Source organism: Somniosus microcephalus, chromosome 6 (assembly GCF_052327205.1).
Source record: "Somniosus microcephalus isolate GS21.2 chromosome 6, FLI_Smic_1.0, whole genome shotgun sequence".
NCBI classification, from domain to species: domain Eukaryota; kingdom Metazoa; phylum Chordata; class Chondrichthyes; order Squaliformes; family Somniosidae; genus Somniosus; species Somniosus microcephalus.
In genome coordinates this window covers 136,036,240-136,062,793 of record NC_140992.1, presented here as the reverse complement: position 1 = coordinate 136,062,793, position 26,554 = coordinate 136,036,240, and the positions used below count along the sequence as shown (strand labels likewise).

General features: G+C 45.3%; 1 protein-coding gene across 1 annotated transcript in view; it reads right to left on the bottom strand.

Annotated features, from left to right (window-relative positions):
• Positions 1 to 12,749: 12,749 nt before the first annotated feature.
• thap4 (THAP domain containing 4) overlaps positions 12,750 to 26,554 on the bottom strand; it is a 410,225-nt gene continuing 396,420 nt past the window's right edge. Inside the window, exon 6 of the mRNA XM_085990827.1 lies at positions 12,750 to 13,682. Within this exon, the coding sequence (XP_085846953.1) occupies positions 13,566 to 13,682 (117 nt within the window). The 3' untranslated portion in view covers positions 12,750 to 13,565. The remainder of the gene's footprint in view (positions 13,683 to 26,554) is intronic.

The following is a 26,554-nucleotide window of genomic DNA, read 5'->3' as shown; positions in this document are numbered from 1 at the left end:
CAAGAATAAATACAGACATTACAACCAGCTCATACTTCCGTACAAACCTAGCCCCAGAAACTCGCCGCGCCTGTTTTCAGGCACTAAACAGGCGCCTAAGTCTCCAATATGGCAGGCAGGAAGTGTGCCGCCTGCCATACTGCTGTAGGCAGAAAAATAGGCATCCAGAGCCCGTGCCTGAAACTGGTGTTAGACCTTTGTATATGCAAATAGGGGACCTAACGCCTGTTTGAGGCGCACACTGCAACACTGTGCTGCCCTGTGGCCGGCTGTGTTCAGGAAAACCAGATCCACATGCGGCCTAACCAGGGGTCCTTAACGGGACCGCTGCAGCCCGTCACCAGAAAGTTTAAGATTTAAAAAAATACTTACCTGAATGTGGAGCGGGGAGGTTTACATAGGATGTACAGCACAGAAACAGGCCATTCGGCCCAACCAGTCCATGCCAACATTTATGCTCCTCCCATCTCCACTGCAGTCCCACAGATTGTAGCCAACCCACTCTTGGTCTGCCCACCCTCCAGGTCTCCCCGCTCCCGATTGCCTTTCCTTCCCCTTTAAGCGCTTACTAGTGGCCGCTGCCAGCCACACAGCGGCCTGAAATTCCAAGCATCTTTGCTGGCGAGCTGCCTGGGGAAACCCAGCTGGTGCCTGCAGCTCACCTGTCTCATTTAAATGAGGCCTGAGGCCTAATAGCAGGTGCTATAGCAAATAAATAACTACCGAGACTTCCTAAACCTCTGTCCAGAGACATCTTAATGTGGGGGCCTGTGAGTATCTACATGGTGGAAACAAAGTTCTAGTTCGGACATGTGCCAGCAGATGCAATGATGGAACAATTTCTTGACCCAAATGAAACCGAGAAGTGACCCTACGTAAAAATTCTGGGAAGATCTCAGGACCATCGTGTCAGAATGCCAAATCAGACATGGTTGGTCTACAGTAGGGCTTGGAGTTCCCCAACACTGCAAGCTTGAAAATAATGCGAGCTTGAAAGTAATGCAAACAGTGCAATTTCCCATGCAAAAATCTTAAAAACTCACATGTTTGAAAGGATTAAAACACTAGGAACCAGCGATTACCTAATTGGCAAAAACCCACACATAAAATGGGGCTAACAGCTAATCGCTTGAATTACTAAATGCAAATGGTCATTAAAGTCTGAAATAGCTGCAACAGAGATCCTTGTACCACTGTGAATTACAGGAGAGGCTACTGCAAGAGATTTCCCTGCAGTACTCTGTCCTAGGGATTGCCCTATGAGGTCCATGGCGAACTTTGTTGGGAGAGTAGTCTCATCGGGACCATTAGCTGAGCAGGTTCAACTGATTGTGTGGAACTGGTGTGTAGACAGAAGTAACACCTTTGGGCTGGATTTTCTCAATGGAGACTTGTTGGAGGCGGGACTGCTGCTTGCCGGGTCTCAGTCCCGCCTCCATCAGCCTCTGGCCAACCAGCGGGATTTTCCCTTGATTGACCTTGTTAAGCCCGCCCAGCGGGCTCAGCAGACCAATTAGGGGGAAGTCGCTGACAGAGCACGTCAACGTCTGATGTGCCATCTGTCAAGGTTTCTTGAAAGAAGAAATGTCAGCGTTTGACAGCTCTGTGAAGCTGTCAAACACTGACATTCTGTGTAGTTTGATGAGTCCTTGTGTTCAGGACTCATCAAACCTTTCAACTTCGCAGAAATCACCTGGCTGTTAGTTTGGAGGATCCAACAGCCAGTCTGTGAAAGCTACAACGAAGATGTCGGGACTCCGGATCCACAGCGGCTAAAGGCTGTAGGCAGAAACAAAGGTAAGTGAACATTTTATAACACTTAACACTCACCTTACATACTTATCCCTCCACACTTGCACCCATCACTCACCTCTACATCTCACTTTCAGACCCCTCCGACCCCCGCAGACCTCCTACTCGGCTCCTCCACCCCGGCGGGGTTCTCAGAGGTCGGGAAGCCTGCACTTGGAAAGGTGAAATGGGACTAATCCTTTTTTCTGCCTGTTAACAGGCAGTTAACAGGATTTAATCCCTTTCCCGCCTCAAGGAGACGGGACCCGGGGCAGGACGGTTTCCCGCCTCCTGGCAAAAGGGCACGGAGGTAGGCTTGCCAGCCGTCCCCACATTCTGCAACTTTACCGGCAGTCCTGCCTCCATACCCACCTCCTCGGGGCTGACAAAATCCAACCCTTTGACTAAGAATATAACGGTTATGGTTCAGGATTTATTCCAACACTTTTAACACGTGCTCACAGTAAGCAGACTGAAGTCAGGAATTTCCTCTGAATACCATGGGCAGAGGTGAAGATCTGTTAGGTTGGATCCCTGTCCGTTTTTTAATGACGATTGTATTTTCTGTCAGAGGTGATGCTGGAAGCCTGAAGTGGCTGCCCAAATACACTGGGCACCTTTAAATCAGGTGGTAATGACTTACTGACATAATACGCCCCATTTTCAATAATCACCACCTCCGAAACACTGGATGTAGCACACCCGTCGAAAATAGGCGTACAGCATTACTAGGCACAATGGAAATGGCAGTAATAAATTTAAAGGTAATTTAAAGAGTTCTAAACCCTTTTTTTGAGCAGTTTTTCTCTGCATATTGTCTTTTTGCCACTATTGTTTCAGTGTCTACCTTTGTATCTACCTCTGTGGGGCTTCCATTTCTGTATCCTACCCTTCTCTCTTAGGCATCTATTCTATAGATGTCACTATGGGTTTCCTATTGGCCATCGCCTGAGGAAGAGGAGCAGGTCAAGAAGGAACCACAGCAGGCGAATGGCACCCACCCACCTGTACCCCCACTATAAAATGTACAGATCAAGGTGTACTGATCTCCAGCCGATCTAGGAGCAGGGTTTGCGGAAGCTGCACCCCACGAGGGAAGCCCCATGCTGGAACCTGACCTGAAGCCCACCCCCGTCATAGGCAGCTCTGCCAGTGGCTGTGAAGGTCTCTACCACCCTTAATTCTTATGCAATGAGTGGGATGGTGTGCCACAATATTAATAATTATCCCTTAAAAAAAGGTCATTGCAACAGAAACATATGGGATGTTCATTATGTTCTGTCAATTCCAAAAGGCAAAAGGCAGTTATCAACAATTGTGTTCAGGCAAATACTAAGTGTCAAATTTCTTTATAAATAAGATGTTACACAAAAAAGACATTGCAAGCTATTGATGGTACAAACACTTTGAAAACAATAAAGGTAGAATCAGTCCACGAGTTTAAAATGTCTTCTTCAGAAGTATTTCTTACACAGTCTAATAATCTGCAAGTTCTTTGGAAGCAGTAATCTTTTGCTCCAGGGTTGATTTTAACTCCCAGCGGGTTTCAGGTGGGGTGAATGCAAAACGCACTCACAGGCCTAAGTTTGAGTCCTGGAAGATTTTAACTCCCAGGCCTCATCTGCATGCCCAAACGAGTAGAAAGCAGCAGCTAGCTGGCTGCGGGTGGGAGACCATGTTCGGGCAGCCCGGAGCTACTGGCTGTTAGTAATAGTAAGCAAGGTGAGATAGTAGTGAGGTTGAATATTAACGGACAGGTACAGTAATTATAGGGTTAACCTGCTCAAATCCAACTCTAGTCAGAGAAAGCTGTGAAAATGTGGGAAAGAAAGTGAGAAAGGAATTTTTTTTTTTTACGTGGTGGCCAGACATCACATTATCTATGAAGAGTCCTGGAGGAATGGAGGTTTGAGGGTGAGTCATGTGCTAAGTGATAACAGAGTGCAGACTTGCAGGGCCAGCTTGACCGTTGTGAAACATTCGAGAGTGAAACGTTCAGCGAACAATAAACAGACAAAGTTGCAGTGTGCGAGATCGGGAGGTGGTCCATATGATCCCAGCTGTACTTGTACTACCCGCCTATACAACCAACATACTTACGTTTTAACCTTGCATACCAACACTATCTTAACCGTATGCATTATACAATAAAACGGTGGGATACACTGGTAAACCTTAGGAACTCTAAATAGTTTTGCACAGGGCTACCAGGAGTGGTCAGAGGAATCAGGTTGCGAATCCCCGAGGAGTTAGTTACTTGTGAGTATACACTAGAACCGACCAAATAAGTACTGCGTATGTTGGGTTTGTATTGATTTGATCAATAAAAAGTATTGATCAGATGATTCTGTCTGTTGAGCCCACGAGTCTGCATTAAAAGTAAAAGGATAAGGGTTGTCCTAACACGTTGACTCGTTGTCAAGCAGATAAATTGTGGGAGGAGTTTCGGGAAGGTCTTGTGGGAATTCAGGGTAGGGAAGGCCATGACATTCCTCCTGGCCCCACTTACCTTGGTCCCTTCCCCCCACCCAACCGCTGCCGACCTGCCTTCACCTGACAGGCAGGCCGCAGCAGCTTCCCCGTTCAGGCCCGGGTTAAAGGGTGCCTGATTTAAATGAAGTGACCCTGATTTTCATTAATTTATGAGGCTCCCCCTGACTTCTGGTAGGTGCCTCAGCCACTTAACTGCAGGGAGCAGTTAAAATGGTGGCCAGCAGGAATGGGATGGTAAGGCAGAGCGCTTCATTTTAACTGACACCTGCCCTGTTCTTGCTGGGAGGGTGGGTTAAAATTAACCCTCTGAAATTATGGCGTGGGCAATCAGATTCCTACGTCAGCCCATTAAGTCCATGTACCAATTCCAGAAACTGCACTAAAAATTCGACGGAATGGAAGATTATAGTGAAAAGCCTGTATTATATATTCCCATCCAAAAGGCCTCTGAATAAGGAACTGCCAATCAATAAAGTTCAAGGGCAAAGTGGTAGGAAACCATGTTACTGTGTAATTTGCCAAAAATTGTCCATTTTACCCAACATTGTTAATGTTTTAAACAATATGGGTTAGATTTTACTGTTCTCTGCACCTAGGTGTATCAGATTGCCAAGGCACAGTGAATACAGGAAAATTGGATGGGTTTGAAGTTCTGATGAAATACAGATATAAATGGAGGCTGCATTCTGTGATACACTGGCAACCATAGACAGATACTTTTGTGAGAATGCTGGGTATTGATAAGAAGTTGAAGGGAACCTTCCTACATTATAAAAAGTGACTAGAATTCAAAAGTGGCTGTAGAGTGCTTTGGGGCGTCCTGAGGTCATGAAAGGCACTATATAAATGCAAGTCTTTCTATTTTTACACTCCCCGTTGGAATTGAAGCAGAGAAATTGCCTGTGGCATTTCCAGATGATTACTGAAAGATGCATATTTAGATCAATGGCACTTAAAGCAGTCCTATTCACACTCTTTCTTTGTGGTAGCGTGAGAATCTTGTACGGTTCCTGTAATGTGATCTAGTACAGGGAGCAGTCCCCCTTTTAGAGATTCTACAAAATACCTGGAGTAGAATCCTGCTCTTCTGATTAGAGTGGACTCTTTCTAATGCTTCCGCGGCTAGTAATTTTTCAGTCTCGGTTGAGCATGTTGCATTAAATGACAGAGTCCTGGACATGGTCTGATCTGATAACCAATCCTATAGGCTCACTTCTGAAATGATAGTTTCTTGAACCCATGTGACGCTTGCTCATGCAGCTGTCATTTCCTGCAAGCAGTTCTTTCCCGAGATCGCAGGTGGGAAGGATTAAGTCTGGCAAACCATTGATGCAAAGCATGCGGGGACCTGGATTCATGGATAGATCGCCGATGGAAGCCTCTGGGTGTGCATGTTGCTCAAATCTGAGGGAAGGTTCTAGAATATGACAAACTGGGGCCACACGCTGTTCCTGCTAGTTTTTGTTACAGATTTCAAGTTTCTATACTCATCCCCCTAAAATACTTGCTCCATCAACAGCTGCTGTAGCTCCTATTACAGCGATGCTAAATGCAGCTGTGCAACCTGCCACGAGATACATTGAAAGGCGTTGGGTATTGCTGCCAAGTCAGGGTATAGACCACGACACTGTGGCAGTTTGATCTGGCTCTCAACCACAGTCAGCAACTGACCTAATCTGATGGCAACTGCCTGGAGCTTTGTGCGCTTTTAGTGAACAAATGAAGGCCAATGGGCTGGGTGGCTTGCCATCATAACCCGATTAGACCCTTGCTTGTAAATTCATCAGCTGAATGGATTGGTTCACTTGGACTCTTGGTTGGGTGGTGCAGAGTTCATCTCCTGTGTGGAGGATTATCTTTGCTGGGGAAAAGATCTGAAGTTCAACTGCCGAGTCTGCAACCGCCATACTGTATAAAAGTTACGCTGCATTTCAGGAGGCCTGACACGCTTGATCTACTTTAGGATTAGATGTTGATTATTTACACGTCATCCTACATAGAAACATAGAAGATAGGAGCAGGAGTAGGCCATTCGGCCCTTCGAGCCTGCTCCGCCATTCAATGAGATCATGGCTGATCATCCAAATTCAGTACCCTGCCCCTGCCTTCTCCCCATATCCCTTGATCCCTTTAGCCTTAAGAAATATATCCAACTCTTTCTTGAATATATTTAATGAACTGGCCTCCACTGCCCTCTGTGGCAGAGAATTCCACAGGTTCACCACTCTCTGGGTGAAGAAATTCCTCCTCATTTCAGTCCTAAATGGCTTACCCCTTATCCTTAGACTATGACCCCTGGTTCTGGACTCCCCGGCCATCAGAAACATCCTTCCTGCATCTAGTCGGTCCAGGCCTGACAGAATTTTATAGGTTTCAATGAGATCCCCTCTCAATCTTCTAAACTCCAGTGAGTATAAGCCCAATCGACACAATCTCTCCTCATACGTCATTCCTGCCATCCCAGGTATCAGCCTGGTGAATCTTCGCTGCGCTCCTTCCATGGCAAGAACGTCCTTCCTCAGGTAAGGCAACCAAAACTGCACACAATAATCAAGGTGCGGTTTCACCAAGGCCCTGTACAACTGTAGCAAGACATCCTTGTTCCTGTACTCAAACCCTCTTGCTACGAAGGCCAACATACCATTTGCCTTCTTAACCGCCTGCTGCACCTGCATGCTTACCTTCAGCGACTGGTGCAAAAGAACACCCAGGTCAACACCTTGGTGATGTAATCCATTGGGACGTGACCATGAAGAACCCCATGAAAACCACTTGATATGGTCTATGTGAGATCCGGAAGAAAACTTCCACTCCGATTAGGGCCCTATAACTACCATAAAGACTTTAGATGACCGTTGAAATGGTCTTGCAATATACTCTCCCAGCATATTGTCCAAGTTTCCCTCTTTCCTTGAATTCCCTTCCTCACAGGTGGTCTGTGGATGTCTCACAAGGAGGAAGCCCCAAAGAAAATAATTTGGAGGGGGAACATTAAGGTAGAGGGGGTTTATCCATTTTGCAAAATGGAAGGCTGGGAGTACAAAACCAGGCTTGTTAAGCAACATTCTTGAGTCATGGTTTGAATTGCTTCACAATGCTCTGGATTGAAATATTTATGCACAGAGGATGTATTTTCCAACAGTTCAAAACATAGGAACAGGAGGAGGCCATTCAGCCCCTCGAGCCTGTTTCACCATTCAATTAAATCATGGCTGATCTGTACCTCAACTCCATTTACCCGCCTTTGTTCCATATCCCCTGATACCCTTACCCAACAAAAATCTACTGATCGGTCTTGAAAACTCCAACTGACCCCCAGCAGCCACAGCCTTTTAGGGGGGCGGGGGGAGTGGATCCCAGGTTTCCACTACCCTTTGTGAAAAAATGCTTCAATTCACTGCTGAACGGCACAGCTCTAATTTTAAGATTGTGCTCTTATTCTGGATTCCCTCATCAGAAGTAAGTTTCTCTGTATCTACCGTATCAAATCCCTTTATCATTTTAAATATCTTGATTAGATCACCCTTGACTTCTGAACTCAAGGGAATACAAGCCAAGTTTATGCAACTTGTCCCCATAATTTAACACTATAAGCCCTGGTATCATTTAGGTGAATGTGCTGTACCCTTTCCAAGGCCAATACATCTTTCCTGAGGTGCAGTGTCCAAAACTGTATTGAGCGTAGTACTCCAAATGGGAGCTGACCAAGGCTCTGCACAAGTAAAACATCCTCCCTTTTGTATTTCAGCCCCCTTAAGATAAAGGCCAATATTCCATTCGCCTTTTTGATTACTTTCTGTGCCTGTCCACTAACTTTTAGTGATTTGTGTACCTGGGCATCTAGGTTTCTGAAACAGATTGCTTACACTCACTTTCATAGCTCCTATTTCAACAGCTTCTTAAGTGGGCCGCTCGCGGGCTGCCCCATTGGGTGGGCCGCTCGCGGGCTGCCCCATTGGGTGGGCCGCTCGCGGGCTGCCCCATTGGGTGGGCCGCTCGAGGGCTGCCCCATTGGGTGGGCCGCTCGCGGGCTGCCCCATTGGGTGGGCCGCTCGCGGGCTGCCCCATTGGGTGGGCCGCTCGCGGGCTGCCCCATTGGGTGGGCCGCTCGCGGGCTGCCCCATTGGGTGGGCCGCTCGCGGGCTGCCCCATTGGGTGGGCCGCTTGCGGGATTACAGAGGATATACGGCACAGAAACAGGCCATTTGGCCTAACCAGTCCATGCCAGTGTTTATGCTCCACTCGAGCCTCCTCCCGTCTTTCCTCATGTAAATCTATCAGCATAACCCTCTATTTCCTTTTCCCTCATATGCTTGTCTAGCCTCCCCTTAAATGCATCTATACTATTCACTTCAATCACTCCCTGTGGTAGTGGGCTCCACATTCTCACCACTCTTTGGGTAAAGAAGTTTCTTCTGAATTTCCTACTGAATTTCTTGGTGACTATCTTATATTGATGGCCTCTAGTTATGCTCTTCCCCACAAGTGGAAACCTTCTCTCTGTATCCACTCTGCCAAAACCTTTCATAATTTTAAAGAACTCTATTAAGTCACCTCTCAGCCTTCTTTTTTCAAGAGAAAAGAGACCCAGCCTGTTTATCCTTTCCTAATATGTATAGTCTCACATTTCTGGTATCATCCTTGTAAATCTTCTCTGCACCCTCTCCAGTGCCTCTATATCCTTTTTATAATATGGCGACCAGAACTGCACGCAGTGTGGTCTAACCAAGGTTCGATACAGGTTTAGCATAACTTTCCTACTTTTCAATTCTATCCCTCTAGAAATAAACCCTAGTGCCTGGTTTGCTTTTTTTATGGCCTTGCTAACCTGTGTCGCAACTTTTAGTGATTTGTGTATTTGTACTCCTAGATCCCTTTGTTCATCTACCCCACCTAGACTCGCACCCTCCAAGTAATGTGACCTCTCTATTCTTCCTACCAAAATGTAATTTTTCACATTTATGTGTTGAACTTCATTTGCCAATTATATGCCCATACTGCAAGTTTATTAATGTCCTCCTGTAACTTGTTGCAGTCCTCCTCAGTATTGACTATTCCCCCCCAATTTGGTGTCATCCGCAAATTTAGAAATTGTGTTTTTGATTCCAATGTCTAAATCATTAATATAAATTGTGATCAGCAATGGTCCCAGCACTGATCCTTGTGGAACACCACTACCATTACCCACCTTCTGCCACTGTGAATAGCTACCCTTAACTCCAACTCTCTGCTTTCTGTCTTGAAGCCAGCTAGCTATCTATTTTGCTACTTGTCCCCTGACTCCGCATTCTCTGATCTTGTTCATCAGTCTATTATGGGGTACCTTATCGAAGGCCTTTTGAAAATCTACATCTACTGCATTACCATTGTCTACTCTCTCTGTTACCTCTTCAAAAAATTCATTGAGGTTGGTCAAGCAAGACTTTCCCTTTTGAAATCCATGCTGACTATTCCTTATTATATTTCTGGTTTCTTGATGTTCTTCTATTTTAGTAGGGATTCCATTAGGTTTCCTACCATCGATGTTAAGCTGACTGGTCTATAATTCCCTGGACATAATCTATCCCTTTCTTGAATATAGGTATTACGTTAGCTATCCACTCGTCTTCTGGTACTACACCTTTTTCTAACAAATTATTAATTATCTGTACTAATGTCTCTTCCTAATTGTTTTTTTGACTTCTCTCCTAATCTCTTCGTATTCTCCCTGATGTCCAGAGATTATTACCCTCGAGGTCCTGCTTTTTAATTTAGAGCCTAACTCCTAATACTCTTTCAGCAGGACCTCCTCCCTGTTCCTACCTATGTTGTTTGTTCCAACATGGACCACGACAACTGGATTTACCTCCTCCCTTTCCAAGTTCCACTCCAGCCACCATGAGATGTCCCTTTGGGATTCACGTTCCTGGCTGCAGAGGACGCTATCTATCCCCCTAATTATAGAGTCCCCCCTATCACTACCACATTACTATTCTGCTCTCCCCCCCTTTGGACAGTCTTCTGAGCCACGGTGCCTTGGTCTGCATTGTGGCTGTCCTCCCTGCAGTCTTCTTGTCCTCACAGGTAGCAAGTACATCGTACCTGTTGGGACAGGACCAGTGTCTGCGGGACCTCCTTCCCAATCTCTCCTAAATCCCTGCTACCCGGCTCCCTAAAAGACACACCCTCCCTTTCTTGAACCTGTGCTTTCCTCTGGGATGTGACTGTATTCTGGATAAAACTGTCCAGAAATTCCTCCCTCTCCCTTATGTGTTGGAGTGTCTCCAACTCGCACTCCAGCTCAATGACTGAGCTGGAGAGATTCGAGATGGAGACATCTACTGCAGATATGTTTGCTCGGGACAGTCTCGCTGTCCACAAACTCCCACATACTGTAGTCCAGACACACAAGGGTTACACCATTATGGGTCACTGCATTCAGGACAAAGAATAGCTTTAATGGGTATATATTTACATAGCAAGGAGGGAATTTTCTATTCTTTACTTTTGCTTAAGACTCTCAATTTCATGCTGATATGCTCTAGCTCTGGAATCATAAACTGCTTATATTATACAACACTGGCATCCATCCAACAATGTGGAAAACTGCCCAGGTATGTCCTGTCCACAAAAAGCAGGACAAATCCAATCCAGCCAATTACCAACCCATCACACAGAATCACAGAAACCCCACAGTGCAGATAGAGGCCATTTCGGCCCATCGAGCCTGCACCGACACATATCCCACCCGATCCCCGTAACCCCTACACCAACACATATCCCACTCTATCCCCGTAACCCCACGTATTTAATCCCCCTAACACTAAGGGTCAATTTATCATAGCCAATCAACCTAACCCGCACATCTTTGGACTGTGGGAGGAAACCGGAGCACCCGGAGGAAACCCACGCAAACATCAGTCTGCTCTCAATCATCAGCAAAGTGATGGAAGGTATCATCGACAGTGCTATCAAGCGGCATTTACTCACTAATAACATGCGCACTGATACAGAGTTTGGGTTCCGCCAAGACCACTCGGCTCCCGACCTCATTACAGCCTTGGTCTAAACATGGACAAAGGAGCTGAATTCCAGAGGTGAGGTGAGAGTGACTGCCCTAGACATCAAGGCAGCATTTGACTGAGTGTGGCATCAAGGAGCCCTAGTAAAATGAAGTCAATGGGAATCGGGGGAAAACTCTCCACTGGCTGGAGTCATACCAAGCACAAAGGAAGATGGTTGTGGTGGTTGAAGGTCAATCATCACAGCCCCAGGACATCGCTACAGGAGTTCCTCAGGGCTGTGTCCTAGGCCCAACCATCTTCAGCTGCTTCATCAATGACCTTCCCTCCAACAGAAGGTCAGAACTGGGGATGTTCGCTGATGACTGCACAGTGTTCAGTGCCATTCACAACTCCTCAGATAATGAAGCAGTCCATACCCGCATGCAACAAGATGAGGACGACGTTCAGGCTTGGGCTGATAAGTGGCAGGTAACATTCGCGCCACACAAGTGCCAGGCAATGACTATCTCCAACAAGCAAGAGTCTAACCACCGCCCCTTGACATTCAACGGCATTACTATCACCGAATCCTCCATCAGTATCCTGGGGGTCACCATTGACCAGAAACTTAACTGGACCAGCCACATAAATACCGTGGCAACAAGAGCAGGTCAGAGGCTAGGTATTCTGCGGCAAGTGTCTCACCTCCTAACTCCCCAAAGCCTTTCCACCATCTACAAGGCACAAGTAAGGAGTATGATGGAATACTCTCCACTTGCCTGGATGAGTGCAGCTCCAACAACACTCAAGAAGCTTGACACCATCCAAGACAAAGCAGCCCGCTTGATTGGCACCCCATCCACCACCTTAAACATTCACTCCCTCCACCACCGGCGTACCGTGGCTGCAGTGTGTACCATCTACAAGATGCACTGCAGCAACTCACCAAGGCTTCTTCGGCAGCACCTCCCAAACCTGCGACCTCTTCCACCTAGAAGGACAAGGGCAGCAGGCACATGGGAACACCACCACCTCCAAATTCCCCTCCAAGTCACACACAATCCTGACTTAGAAGTATATCGCCGATCCTTCATCGTCGCTGGGTCAAAATCCTGGAACTCCCTACCTAACAGCACTGTGGGTGTACCTTAACCACACGGACTGCAGCGGTTCAAGAGGAGGCTCATCACCACCTTCGCAAGGGCAATTAGGGATGGGCAATAAATGCTGGCCTTGCCAATGATGCCCACATCTCATCGACGAATAAAAAAAACATTTTTGCACTATTTATGGATTTCATGACTTAGATATAGATCACTGCCCAGTCATCACTGTTGAGTCAATATCCTGGAACTCCCTACCTAACACCGTCATGGGTGCACCATCACCACAAGGACTGCATCAGTTCAAGAGGAAGACCCACCACACAACAACTAAAGTAGAATTAAATATAGCCTTGACAGCATCATACACATTTCCATGAACAAATAAAAAAAACTTTTACTAGGATGTCAAATAGGTCATTAGTCCTCATTATTAATTTTCAAGTTTTATAACAGTTGATATATCAGTGGGGTGGCTTTCTCAAAGGTCCATCTCAATACATTTCCATGAAAGGAAATTCGACAGCTCGGGCAAATGGTGAAAGTTGTACGGTAGTTACAGCACATACCTTTCTGGGTTAGTTCCAGTTATACCACTCCAACTATGAAGTCAGCTGAGATTATGTGCTCAGGAGCAGTGATGCCTAGTCGCAAAGCATCAATTACGTTCACACACCTCCGAGTGGCTGACTGCAGTGTGGTGAGAAGCAGGAGCAGGTCCCTCAGTTTGGGAATACTGTGTGGGACAAGGAGACAGACCCAAGAAAGAGGGCAGAGGAAACGTATCTTAAAAAGAGGGAGCATCATTGGGCGGATGTAATCCAGCATATTAGGAGGTCTGGTAGATGTTGCTGAGATATGATCTGAACAAAAGGAACATGAATCTTGCTCAACTAGGGAGACAAAACAAAAACAACATCCCAAGTTTACCTGATTGTCACAACATCCCATGAAGTCAACAGCAGGTTATTACAAACTTCCAAAGCACCCAATAACAAACAGCAATTGGCAATTAGAATAGTCCTGTTATACAAACAATTAAAAAAAAAATTAAAATCTTCAACCTCTAGTTAAAGTCTTCAAGTTTAACACAGTGAGGCTGCAGTATAAATGGAAAGCGTATAGGACAGTCATCTGGAGCTTGAGGTCAATGTTTGTTACATGAATATACTGTGTTAGGAACTGCGTGTGTATGTTAGGCACTGCGTGTGTATGTTATGTGGAGATGCTGCAACAGGGGCTGTTGATCAGTTGCCATAAAAACGGTTTGCTCCAATTTCCCTTCTTCTGTGAGTCTGAATGTCCGTGTAATCTGAAAGTAAAGAAACAAAATCAATGAAAGGTGGTCTACGACAAGGATACTTCCTGAAAACAAAGACTAAGGAATGTTCCATTCTTGCTAAAACACAGCCCTCAGAAAACAGTTCATCAATGAGTCAGCTTGTCTCAGTTGGTAGTGATCGCACCCCTCAGTCAGAAGGTCATGGGCTCAAGTCTCGCTCCAGTACTTGAACACACAATCTAGGCTGGCACCCAGTGCTACATTGTCAGAAAGGTTAAACGTTTGGATGAAATGTTAAACCATGATCCCAGATGCCTGTTTCTGTGGTTCAGGTGGGCATTAAAGATTTCACAGCACTACTGCAAGAGGCAGGAGCTCTACTAGTGTCCGAGCCAACATTTCTCCCGCAACCAACACTACCACAAAAAGATTAACTGACTTTTCATCCAATGGCTGTGAAATATTTGAGGTCTTTTACTTATTTGGCCCAGAATTGCTACAAAGTTACATTCAACTTACAAAGGGTTAATTCCCAGGATACAATATTATTCTGATTTAGCATTTAAAGCCATTTAGAATGTCAATTAGGAATAACAGATGTTGTTGAACACATTGTATAATTCACAGCTAGTGCTAGAATGGTTTTCATTCCATGTACCCGGCATGGAGCTCAGCTGAACAGGTTGCACAAGCTTCCACATAAAGGGGGAAGCGTTTCATTCAAGCTGGTAATGTGATTAGCAACTCAGTGGATCATTCCTGGAGACAGAATTGAGGGAAGGGTCTGGAGAGAAGTGAGATCTCTCTCTCGCCAGGCAGTCTGAGACAGTCAGAGACTTAGAGAAATCTTTCTCTCTAGCCAGGGAGACCGAGAGGCTCCAGGCCTAAGTATTAGCATGTATAGCCTGTAACAGAGGAAGATGGGTACCTGCTGGCTTGGACATTTAACTTGTAACTGAGATTAGCCTATAATGGGGTAGAGTCATGGCTTTTGTTTTTTTGAAAATGGTACTAGGAGCAATAAAGAATTGATTGTGAATCTCACTGTGAAAATTACACTCTGTTCATTCATATATTTCATGCAAAATAAATGAGTTTGTTTGTTTTACAATTAGTCTTGTCTCACCAGAGTGCTTTTCAGACTGGCTTCTAAAAAGAAAGGAGCATGCATGTGGTGATGCATGCGAGATCACAGCATCCAGTATACGCAACAAGGAGCCTATGCTACAATTCCCAGGTCATGCTATGATTTAACTAAATATTGGGTAGTAAAGATGAACTCCTGATCATAGGGTACATGAGGTCCGCTTATGAGACGCTAAGCCCTAAGAGAATATCTACTGTAGACCCATGAAATTTGTAACAGGCTGTTTGTGGGACCTCAAATAAAAACAGAAAATGTGGAACACACTCAGCAGGTCAGGCAGCTTTTGTGGAGAGAGAAGCAGAGTTAACGTTTCAGGTCGATGACCTTTTATCAGAACCTTGTGTGCAAAGTGGCCGCTGCCTTTACCTTGACAATAGCCGCTGCATTTCAAAGTAATTCATTCCATATGTGAAGTGCTTTAGAGAACTATATAAATGCAAGCTCTTTCTTTGGTGTGAACACTAGCAAATGTTCAGGTCAGCTCAGTCCCACAATGAGCACAATTAGGGAATCCCACCACATTCTGCTTTAATGAAATCTACATTGCGGTTTATTACTATTTGAATTAGCTAAAATTTATATACGGTACTATTAAGTGCACACATAACCATGAAATATATTGCATACAGCCGCTTATGAAAGAAATCTAATCTAAGCATTGAAGTATTTAGGGTGTCACTTTTGCCAGTAATGAGTAACAGCAGAATGGTACGGAAGTTCCAGGGTTCAAAGTGACAGATTTTAGAATCTTAAGCCCAGTGTTAACAAAAGCTCTCCACCAACACCCCCACCCGCCCTCTCATTTCAGTTGGATTTGTCTCTCCCATGGCAACTAGTTGCAAAATGTGATCAACGATTTCAAAGCTTTGCAAACATGCCCTCTGATAGTACAGATTGATAAGTGATTACTTCTAGAAGCTGAAGTGTCCAAAAGCAGGCAAGGATGTGTATTCAAGTCGAGTTTTTCTTTGAAGGATGATGCATTTCCTGCTTACATGTTGTAATGCGCAACTTCTTACTCATTAAAGCGGAGATGTCTTCAGACAGGTGGCCTAGCTGACAGAAAACAAGCCCATCTGGATCCGCTGGACAGTATCCAGCATGTCGTTCCAGAAGGGTCGTGCTCTGTGTATACACCCCAGAGACGCACCAGTAACATTAACTCCTTAAGCACAAAATAGGGAAAGTGTCTGAAAGAGCAAAGATTTCAATTGATTTTTGTCTATTTTGCTCTTAAGTCATTTGTGCCAACTATCAGGTGCCAAAGTTGTACCAACCAGCAACAACACTTCCTGGTTCAAGTAGCAGAGGAAGAATGGTGTCTCACAAATATTTCATTGGTGTATATATAGCCTTCAACTGTTTTTAGAACCACAACTATAGGCAGCTTCTTCTGAAAATTTATCAATAAACGCCTTTGACGGGAATCTATTTCACACATTTACCATTCTGGGATCTTCCTTCTTAAGGAGGAGAGTTTTCTACAAAGTTTCGTACACAGAGATGTTAACTTCCAGGTAATTGTATGAACCCTATTAATTCTTAAAGGAACTCATCTTATTGCTGACCTCATAACTTGTTACAGACCAGAAACTGAAACTGGGACCTTCCATGTTTGCTTGCCGCAGTACTGGGCAATACGGAGCTCAGCTGAAGCAACAGCAGGTACATTACAATCAGCCTCAATGTCTGCAGGCTAGGGAATTGAATAAAAAATAAAACCAGCAAAGGTTTCCTCTCCTGAAAGTGGATATCGACTATGTATAGCGTCAAGCTCGTCTGCAATACCCACCCCCACCCCCCTTCCCTCCTCTATGGATGAAAAACCTGCAAACACGCTCTGTCTAGCCTCCAAGATGAAGATTCGCACTTGGGTGAGATGCTGGAGTCTTAGCAACCATAACCAGCATTTATCAGCACGTTCAGGAGAGAAGGAAAGGAAAGTGGTGAAAGATTCCAGGACCAAACCATAAAATTGGCTTTACTAGTGCTATCGCAATCCTAAGAGCAGTCAGCCTAGTGAGACAGGGATACTGAGGAAAAAAGAACTTGCATAAAAACCCAGTATAAAGCATCTCAGTTATCAAGATAGGTGAAAAGAGTTTGGACTCTACACTTTAGAGAGGTGTAGACTTAGAGGTGATCTGATCGAGGTTTATATGATGATGATTGTATTCCAGTTGACAGTTTGTTCTAATTAAACAGGAAGGACCAGCAGTCAAAATTTTAAGTTGTACGAGGCCAGATCTAGGTTAGCGGTCAGGAGGTGGTTCTTTTCCCAAAGAATAGTGGACCTCTGGAACAGGCTGCTGTCTCGTGTGGTGGATGCTGATTCTCAGAATTCCTTCAATCGAGAGCTGGACCTGTTTCTGGCTGTTTCACCTCTTACAAAAGGTAGGTACTTCAGGGAATTCAGGGCTAGAGTCGTCATCTGGTTTAGTTTCGATAGCCCAGATGGATCGGAGAGGAATTTCCCAGACTCCCCTCCCCCCCCCCGCAAATTGCCTGGGTTTTTCACCTCTCCCAGGAGATCCCATGGTTTCGGGTGGGGTGAGGAGTATATTGTGATATACAAGGTATTGCAATTTTGTGGGACAGCTGGATGGACCAGAGGGGCGTTACCTGTCAGTCATTGTTCGTATGCATTTATATAGCGCCTTTCAAAAAGAACTTTTTAAGTGTAGTCACTGTTGCAACATAGGGAAATGCGACAATTTGCGCACAGTAAGCTCCCACAAATAGCACCGAGGAAAAAAATGACCAGATAATGTTTTAATGATTGATTGAGGGATAAATGTTGGTCAGGATGCCTAGAGAATGCCTCTGCTCTTCGACTAGTGCCATGGGACCTTTTATATTCACCTGAGAAGCCAGACCGGCTCTTGATTTAACATCCCATCCAAAAGACATTGCACTGAAGTATGAGCCCAGATTAGGTGCTCAAGTCTCTGGAGTGGTGCTTGAGCCCACAATCTTCTGATACAGAGGCACAAGTGCCACACCTGAACCAAGGCTAGCAAATGAGAACAAACACATTAAATATAAATCTCTTTCATTTCCTTTTGCAATATATGCTGAAGGTCAGTAAACTGAAAATAATTTACCGCACTGATAGTGGAACCTGAACAGCCGTTTCTTTCCCCCCCTCCCTGAAGATTGGCTCTGGGTCAACCCTGCTTTGGACCAACTCAGTGCAACTGCTGTGAAACTAGAGCAGGCGCGACTGTGTTGCAGAGCTGCAATTGTACACTTCAACAAAGTGCAGTTTTAGGTCTCTTATCTGTCATTGTAATCAGCACCTGCCCACCTCTCACACTAGGGGAGGGCCGGTCATGTGACACTGACTTCAGATAGGCTGGCAGATAAATATCTACCCACACAACTTTGACACAAAAGGAAACTTAAAATTGACATTTTCCACTTGCATTAGTTGATAGAATTCCCCCCCCCACATCTGACTGCGTTGCTTTTGTTCCACAATGTAGACCTGTGTGTGTGCAAGTAACTGCCCAGACCCAGATAAAAGATGCTGCACAGCACACCTACCACTACTTTTACAGACACAGGAACAGTGTTGGTTAAACAGTTCTAATGTGGCAGGGCCATAGGACAGTGCGAGCCAGCATTGCAAAACAGTGGGTTATACAACAGCTTGTACTTATACAGTGCTTTCAGCGTAGTTAATTGCTTTACAAGAGAGATGGGCACAGCCTTGGGGCTATTTGCAAATGAGGATGAGGATTTGGAAATTAACGAGTTCAGGGATGGATGTTGGCGAGGACACGATGTGAACAGCTGGGTTTTGGATGGGTTGGGAGTTCGCACGGGTTGGTGCTGCTGAAGTCACGAGGAGAGTATTGGAGAAATCGAGTCTCAAGGTGACAAAGGTGTGGATGAGTTTCAGCAGCCGTGGGGGTGAAGTAGTTCAAAGTTCAAAGTGGAAATAGGCAGTTCTGGTGACAGAAGATACAAGGTTGGAAGCTCAGCGCAGGATCAATCAGAATACTGAGGCTCTGCACAGCCAGTGAAGAGGATGGAATTAGTGGCTTGGATGCAGAGTATCTGGCAAGAGCTGAAGAGGCTGGCTTCAGTCTCACCTATGCCAAGCTGAAGAAAGCACCAGCCCATCCACAATTGATGTCGGAGAAGCAGTTGGAGAGGCGAGGCAAGACACAGATATAGGAACAGACACCATGCTTATAATAACATCACTGAAGGAAGGGTGTAAATGAAGAGTGGGAGGGGGGCCAGGTTTGGAATCTTGCAGCATGCCAGAGGGGACAGTACAGGCTGAGGGGAAGGCGGCTGATATACTGGGACAGGTAGGAATGGTACCACAGAGGTAAATCATAGAGAAGAGGCAGCAAAGGAGGATGGAGTGGGCGACCATGCTGATAGAAAAGTGAGATATCATGCCATCTGTTCCTGCAAATCTCACCCCTCAGTCTCCAATTCTTTCCATTTCCCTCTTTTTCCACTCTTTCCATCTTCCTGTTTTCCCTTCTCTCCATGATTCACATACACCTTCATTGTTTCTACATCCATTTTGTCTTATTTTCGTGCTCTTTCTCCCTGTTTCTCTCTCTCCTGTATGTCTCTCACTCTTTGTACGTGTCTCATGCTTTCTCTACATCTCTTTCTTTCCGTATGTGCCTCACTGCCCTTTTCCCTCTCACCTCTCATGCCAAGGTATGGCCAGTCTCAGACTACCGATCATCTGATTGTGATGTAGGCCCGATCTTCCACCCCAAAGGGGATGGGTTCAGGATTTCAGAGAGCTGTGCAAGGAAATGCAAATGTGCAGGAGCGCAGTCAGGCCTGGGGAAGGAGGGAGCAGAGAGACAGGGTCACAGTATATGGCGAAATGTTTAGAATCATAGAATCATACAGCACAGGAAGCCATTTGGCCCATCGTGCCTGTTCTGGCTCTTTGAAAGTGCTATCCAATTAGTCCCACTCCCCTGCTCTTTCTCCATAGCCCTGCAAATTTCTCCCCTTCAAGTATTTATCCAATTGTTTTTTGAAAATTACTATTGAATCTGCTTCTACCACCCTTTCAGGCAGTGCATTGCAACTCACTGCATATAAAAATTTCTCCTCTCCTGCTGTGTTTTTTTTTGGCAATTACCTTAAATCTGTGTCCTCCGGTTATCGACTCTCTCGTCAGTAGGAAAAGTTTCTCCTTATTTACTCAATCAAAACCGTTCATAATCTTGAATGCTTCTAAAGTCATCTACGAGGATCAAAGGTTAGGGGGCCTGGAGGAAATGGAGAGAATAGTGCAACTTCATGCAGCCCTGAGGCTCCCACAAGAAAAGGTCAGGTCCATGTCAGAAGGAGCAGAGCAGAGAGGCCTGGTAGTGCATGAAAGAGGGGAAAGTCTGGGGGCAATGATCAGGACGATGGGAGGTAGTAAAATGGCCGGGGGGGGGGTGGTGTGGGGGGAGAAAGAGAAAAGGGGAAATGAGGAACTGATTTCTTATTTCATTAATTTTTCTGGGGAAGAACATCAGTAAGCTCATGTTTTTTTATTGGTTGCTTTTGTTTTTATTAAAAAACAGGTAGCGATGGAAACGCCAGGCAGCAGTTATTAATAGAATGATGGCAGAGATTCTGTAATCCCTTGGCATTGTTGCTCCTTGGGGTCCTGCTGAAAGCTTCTGTAAAGTACGTAGATGTGGAGTATTTAACGGTGCAATACAGGAAGCAACATTGCTGCCTTGGAAGGGGTTGAGACCCACCAGAAGAGATTGTTTCTGTGAAGGTTTCTGTATGCTGCTGGCCTGAACAGCATGTCCATACAAACCTGCAAAGTCCTTCAGCTGTACCGACTGACCCTCGCAGAAATAAAGTATGGAATCGCGAATAAAAATAACAAGCCTTGTTGCCATTTTACAAGATCTCACACAGCTGAAATGTGGGGGAGTTGAAGGGGAATAATGGCTCTATTATGGCATACTTATATATCAAGGGTAGTCCCTATGCTGTGGGAACAGCTCTTTATCATGTTAGATGAGGCAGTCCATACGTGTCTTGCTGCAGACTGTACCTGTGGAGACAATCTGTGAGCAGGGGCTTTGAAGATTTCCCATGATAGTCATGGTTTTACAATGGAAACTGGCTAAACCTGCTGCAATCAGGATTGGTGCTGAAACATGCCAACACCACCTTATTTTCATAGACCATTCACTGAAGGGATAATCCCAGGTGCACTCTCAATAAACAACACTCACTGCTAACACTGAGTCACTGTGTGCTTTGTAAGGTACACCCCACGCAGATGACTATAATGCACATCACTGTTAAGTGCCAGCTTGGCTCTGTTGGTATATTCTTTTTACCTCTCGAGTCAAATATTTCTGGTCAAGCCCCACTCCAGGACCCAAGCCCATAATCTAGGTTGACACTTCAGTGCAGCACTGAGGGAGTGCTACATGGTCAGAGATGCCGTCTTTCTGATGGGACGTTAAACAGAGACTTTGTCTGCCTGGTCAGATGGACATAAACGATCCCATCGCACGGTTTGAAGAGCAGCAGGTTCTTCAGGTGTTTTGGCCTACACTCCTTCCCCCAACCAACATCATCAAAACAGATGAACTGGTCATTTGTCCCATTGAAGTTTGGGAGATTCTGTTGTGCACAAATGGGCTGTCACGTTTGCCTACATAATAGCAGTGGCGGCAAATCAAAAATAATTCATTAGCTGTGATGTACTTTGGATGTCCTGAGGGTGAGGGACAAATTATATCTTTTTCTTGTACTTGACATGCATTATTTTGCTGAAAAGAATCACTGACTTGCAATGGTCTCCTGCTTTCCTGGCCTGTAGAGGCAGGGCTGTAGTTCAGCCTGCCAGAGGCCATATTGTTTGACTGTATCTGGTAACAACAAGGTTGGTGTTTATGGTGCCAGAGGCTTGGAATGAAAGCACCAATTTTGGCAGCATGCACTGCTTCAGACAGCAGGAGCACCCCTTTGGCAAGTTTGACGCCGTTTGTGGCAAACTGCAGATATAAACGAGATAAAATGCAAAGTTTACAAAACATGTTAAAAGACAGAACGTCAAATCATCCACGCTGCTCCAACCCTTTTAACTTCTTGAAGCCAATATTGTACCGGGGACCAAAAGGATTCCTAATTTCAGCCGTCACAATTCAACAGTGTGCGGTATTTAGTTCTGTGTTGTTGAGGCAATTGTTTCTATGTACAGAATGCTTACAGTAAAATTAATACAGTTCGCTAAATTGAACCATATTCAAGGTGCACTGGAGAAGGTGCAAAAAAGATTTACAAGGATAACACCAGAACCTAAATATAACCATGAATATAAAATAGTCACCAATAAATCCAATAAAGAATTCAGGAGAAACAACTTTACCCAGAGAGTAAATTTACCTGTGCCTTCTGTTGCCTGGGCCCTAAGCCCTGCCTAAACCTCTCCACCTCGCTACCTCTCTTTCCTCCTTTAAGACGCTCCTTAAAACTACTTCTTTGACCAAACTTTCGGTCACCTGTCCTAATTTATCCTTATGTGGCTCGGTGTCAAATTTTTTGTCCTAAAATACTCCTGTGCAGCACCTTGGGACGTTTTACTACATTAAAGGCGCGATATAAATACAAGTTGTTTTTGAGTGTGGTTAGAATGTGGAACTCGCTACCACATGGAGTGGTTGAGATGAATAGCATAGATGCAATTAAGGGGAAGCTAGATAAATACAGGAGGGAGGAATAGAAGGATACGCAGATAGGGCAAGATGAAGTAAGATGGGAGGAGGCTCGTGTGGAGCATAAACACCGGCACAGACCTGTTGGGCCAAATGGCCAGTTTCTGTGCTGTAAATTCTATGAACCAAGTGCTTTCTCTTGTACTTCCTGGCTCAGATGCACTTCAACATTGTACTTTTGAACTGCAATAAGCTTTCACAATCTACTGCATCACACTGAAGAGAGAACGAGCTCTGACAAACTGATTTTATCAGCATCTCAAACAGTGTCGCCAGCAGGCGGAGGAAATGGCCAAGTTCCTTCACGTGCAAGCACGGGGGTTGGCTTAGCAAAACAATCCAGATACAAGGGACTGTCTGGCTATGAGGGACTGCAAGAGCGCACAGCAGATGGACAGACAGACTGAGAGCCCAAAAAGGTGTAGTTAAACAAAACGCATGTCTGAGGGGCTTCACTCCCAATTATCGTGCATTTTAGATGCGAGAGTCCATTATAAAAGATGTAATAGCAGAGCACTTGGAAAACAGTGACAGGATCGGACAAAGTCAACATGGATTTACAAAAGGTAAATCGTGCTTGACTAATCTACTGGAAGTTTTTGAGGATGTAACTGGTAGAATAGATAAGGGAGAACCAGTGGATGTGGTGTATTTGGACTTTCAGAAGGCTTTCGATAAGGTCCCGCATAAGAGATTAGCATGTAAAGTTAAGGCACATGGGATTGGAGGCAGGGTACTGACTTGGATAAAGAACTGGTTGGCAGACAGGATGCAAAGAGTTGGAATAAACGGCTCTTTTTCCGAGTGGCAGGCAGTGACTAATGGGGTACCACAGGGATCGGTCCTAGGACCCCAGCTATCCACAATATATATTAATGATCTAGACGAGGGAACTAGATGTAATATCTCCAAGTTTGCAGACGACACAAAACTGGGTGGGCGTGTGTGCTGTGAGGAGGATGCCGAGAAACTCCAGTATGATTTGGACAGGTTGGGTGATTGGGCAGAAGCATGGCAGATGCAGTATAATGTGGATAAATGCGAGGTTATCCACTTTGGTGGCAAAAACAGGAAGGCAGATTATTATCTGAACGGCAATAGATTGGGAGAAGGGGAAGTGCAACGAGACCTGGGTGTCCTTGTGCACCAGTCGCTGAAGGCAAGCATGCAGGTGCAGCAGGCGGTTAAGAAGGCAAATGGTATGTTGGCCTTCATAGCGAGAGGGTTCGAGTACAAGAACAAGGATGTCTTGCTGCAGTTGTACAGGGCCTTGGTGAGACCACACCTTGAGTATTGTGTGCAGTTTTGGTCGCCTTATCTGAGGAAGGATGTTCTTGCCATGGAGGGAGTGCAGCGAAGATTCACCAGACTGATACCTGGGATGGCAGGAATGACGTATGAGGAGAGATTGGGTCGATTGGGCTTATACTTGCTGGAGTTTAGAAGAATGAGAGGGGATCTCATTGAAACTTATAAAATTCTAACAGGACTGGACAGACTGGATGCAGGAAGGATGTTCCCGATGGCCGGGGAGTCCAGAACCAGGGGTCACAGTCTAAGGATAAGGAGTAAGCCATTTAGGACAGAGATAAGGAGGAATTTCTTCACCCAGAGAGTGGTGAACCTGTGGAATTCTCTACCACAGAAGGCAGTAGAGGCCAATTCATTAAATATATTCAAGAAGGAGTTGGATATATTTCTTAAGGCTAAAGGGATCAAGGGATATGGGGAGAAGGCAGGGACAGAGTACTGAAATTGGATGATCAGCCATGATCTCATTGAATGGCGGAGCAGGTTCGAGGGGCCGAATGGCCTACTCCTGCTCCTATCTTCTATGTTTCTATAGGCCATAATTTGCTGTGGCAGGGCATCTAATGGCATCAGCCACTAGTTCGAATTGCCCTTGCACATTTAGGCTTTTACATTTTTTGCGTGGCAAGTTGCTGATACTGTCGCAGCGAGGGAAACAGGGCGTCTGGGACCTGAGTGAACAGGGCAACCAACTGTGCGTCCCCTTAAACAATCAGATTGAAGGATTGTGAAATTAACAGCGCAAGGACGGAGAAGGAAGTGTAAAGTACAGTGGATGAATTTAATGTCAAATCAGGCATAGGAAGAGAAATATAGAGAAAGAAAGATTGGATTTTAAGAGAGAGAGAAAAGGAGACAGAAGGAGAAGTAAATGTAAACTTTTTTTAAACTGACATTTTTAAAATCTCCAACAATTAATACCTGAAGAAATGAGATGGCACACTTTTAATAGTTCATTTTCAGTGCATTGGCAGCAAGTAACACGTATCATGCTGTTAAAAGGGTACTTGTGCTTGAAATGACAAGACTCAACGTTCTGTGGCGAGTTTAGTTCATATTTACCGTACAAATACAGCAACTTCATGCCATTCAATGTATTTCAATGGCGAGGCAGACAGCAAAATGGCGTTTTCGCGAACCTGACAGCATCACTGACAGCAACTTCTGGGTATTGGCCCCTCGCCTGAAATTGCTGTACTTACACTTAAATAACATCGATCGCCATTAGCCTCACCCTTATTTTGACAGCAAAATCTGGCCCAATGCATTTCTTGGGGAAAGTACATGTGCACATGGTGCTAAATAGCTCACGCATGAAGCACGGTGTGTCTGTTCTGATTAGTGGACAGTTACAGAGATTCCAACATGTTGTAATGTTGCTTCTTTTCAAACACATGCTTTGCATCAGTTTCTTCTTCTTCTTAGGCAGCCCCTCGGAACCGAGGATGATTTGCTTCCACATTAAAAATGAGTTCTCAGGTGACTGATGGGTCCAATGCGGGACCTACAGTCTGTCACAGGTGGGGCAGATGGTGGTTGAAGGGGCGGGTGGGTGGGGTGCTTGGGTTGACATGCGCTCCTTCCACTGTTTGCGCTTGGCTTCCGGTGAAGAGACTCGAGGTGTTCAGCGCCTTCCCAGATGCTTCTCCTCCACTTTGTGCGGTCTTGGGCCAGGGATTCCTAGGTGTCAGTGGGGATGTTGCACTTTTTCAAGGAGGCTTTGAGGGTGTCCTTGAAGCGTTTCCTCTGCCCACCTGGGGCTCTCTTGCCATGTCGGAGCTCCGAGTAGAGCGCTTGTTTTGGGAGTGAAGGATTCGAAAATTCCATACATCTCCCCCCCCAAAGATTTATTTGGTTTTTAAAAGAAACCCTGATCAGACTGAGTTTTAAAATCCAGGGCACAACAAAATGGCTGCGGTCAGACCTCGTGACCGAAAGCCTGTCAGTTTCAATTTGGACCCTGGCAAGCTAACAACTTGTGCATTTCAATGTCTGCAGCAAGGAGATCACGAAACCAGACAAGACCTTTGCATGTGCATTGGGGACAAACCCAATTACAATCAGACCTACGCATAAAGGCCATCAAGGTGTTTGCTCAAACAATCAAAATAATCAGCGGGGCCATCGAGACGGGGCTGGCCCCCATCAAAGAACCTGTTGGACAAAGGAGAGCAGCTGCAGAACCGGCAGGAACCGATTACCGGCCATCCAAGTCGATGGGCCAAGATCGATACCTTTTGTTTAAATCCAGCCCGCTCAAATCAGACAAAAGAATGAGCTCCTCATCTTCCGATTAGGCACTCTGCAGCCTTCCGGTCTCAATATTGAGTTCAACAATTTCAGATCATAACCTCGGCCCCTATTTCATTTTCACTTATATTTTTCCACTCCTTTCCTTCCCCCCCCCCTTTCCTTTTGTTTCTCTCTCACACCTGGCAGCTATCTTTTACCCTGCCAGTACACTTTACACCTAATCACAGCCTATTACCATCTCGTCTAGCTTCTAATCTCTTTTACTTCTTTTGGTTCTTTTATTCTTTTGTCCGATCGCAGCCCTGCCTTCGATCGAGTTCCTTTTCTCTCCAGTTTTGAAGAAGGGTCAAACCCGAAACGTCAACTCAAATTTCTCTCCACGGATGTTGCCTGACTTGCTGAGTTTTTCCAGCATTTTCTGTTGTTATTAAAAGAATGAGCTGATTGAGTGTAGAGATAAGGGCTAC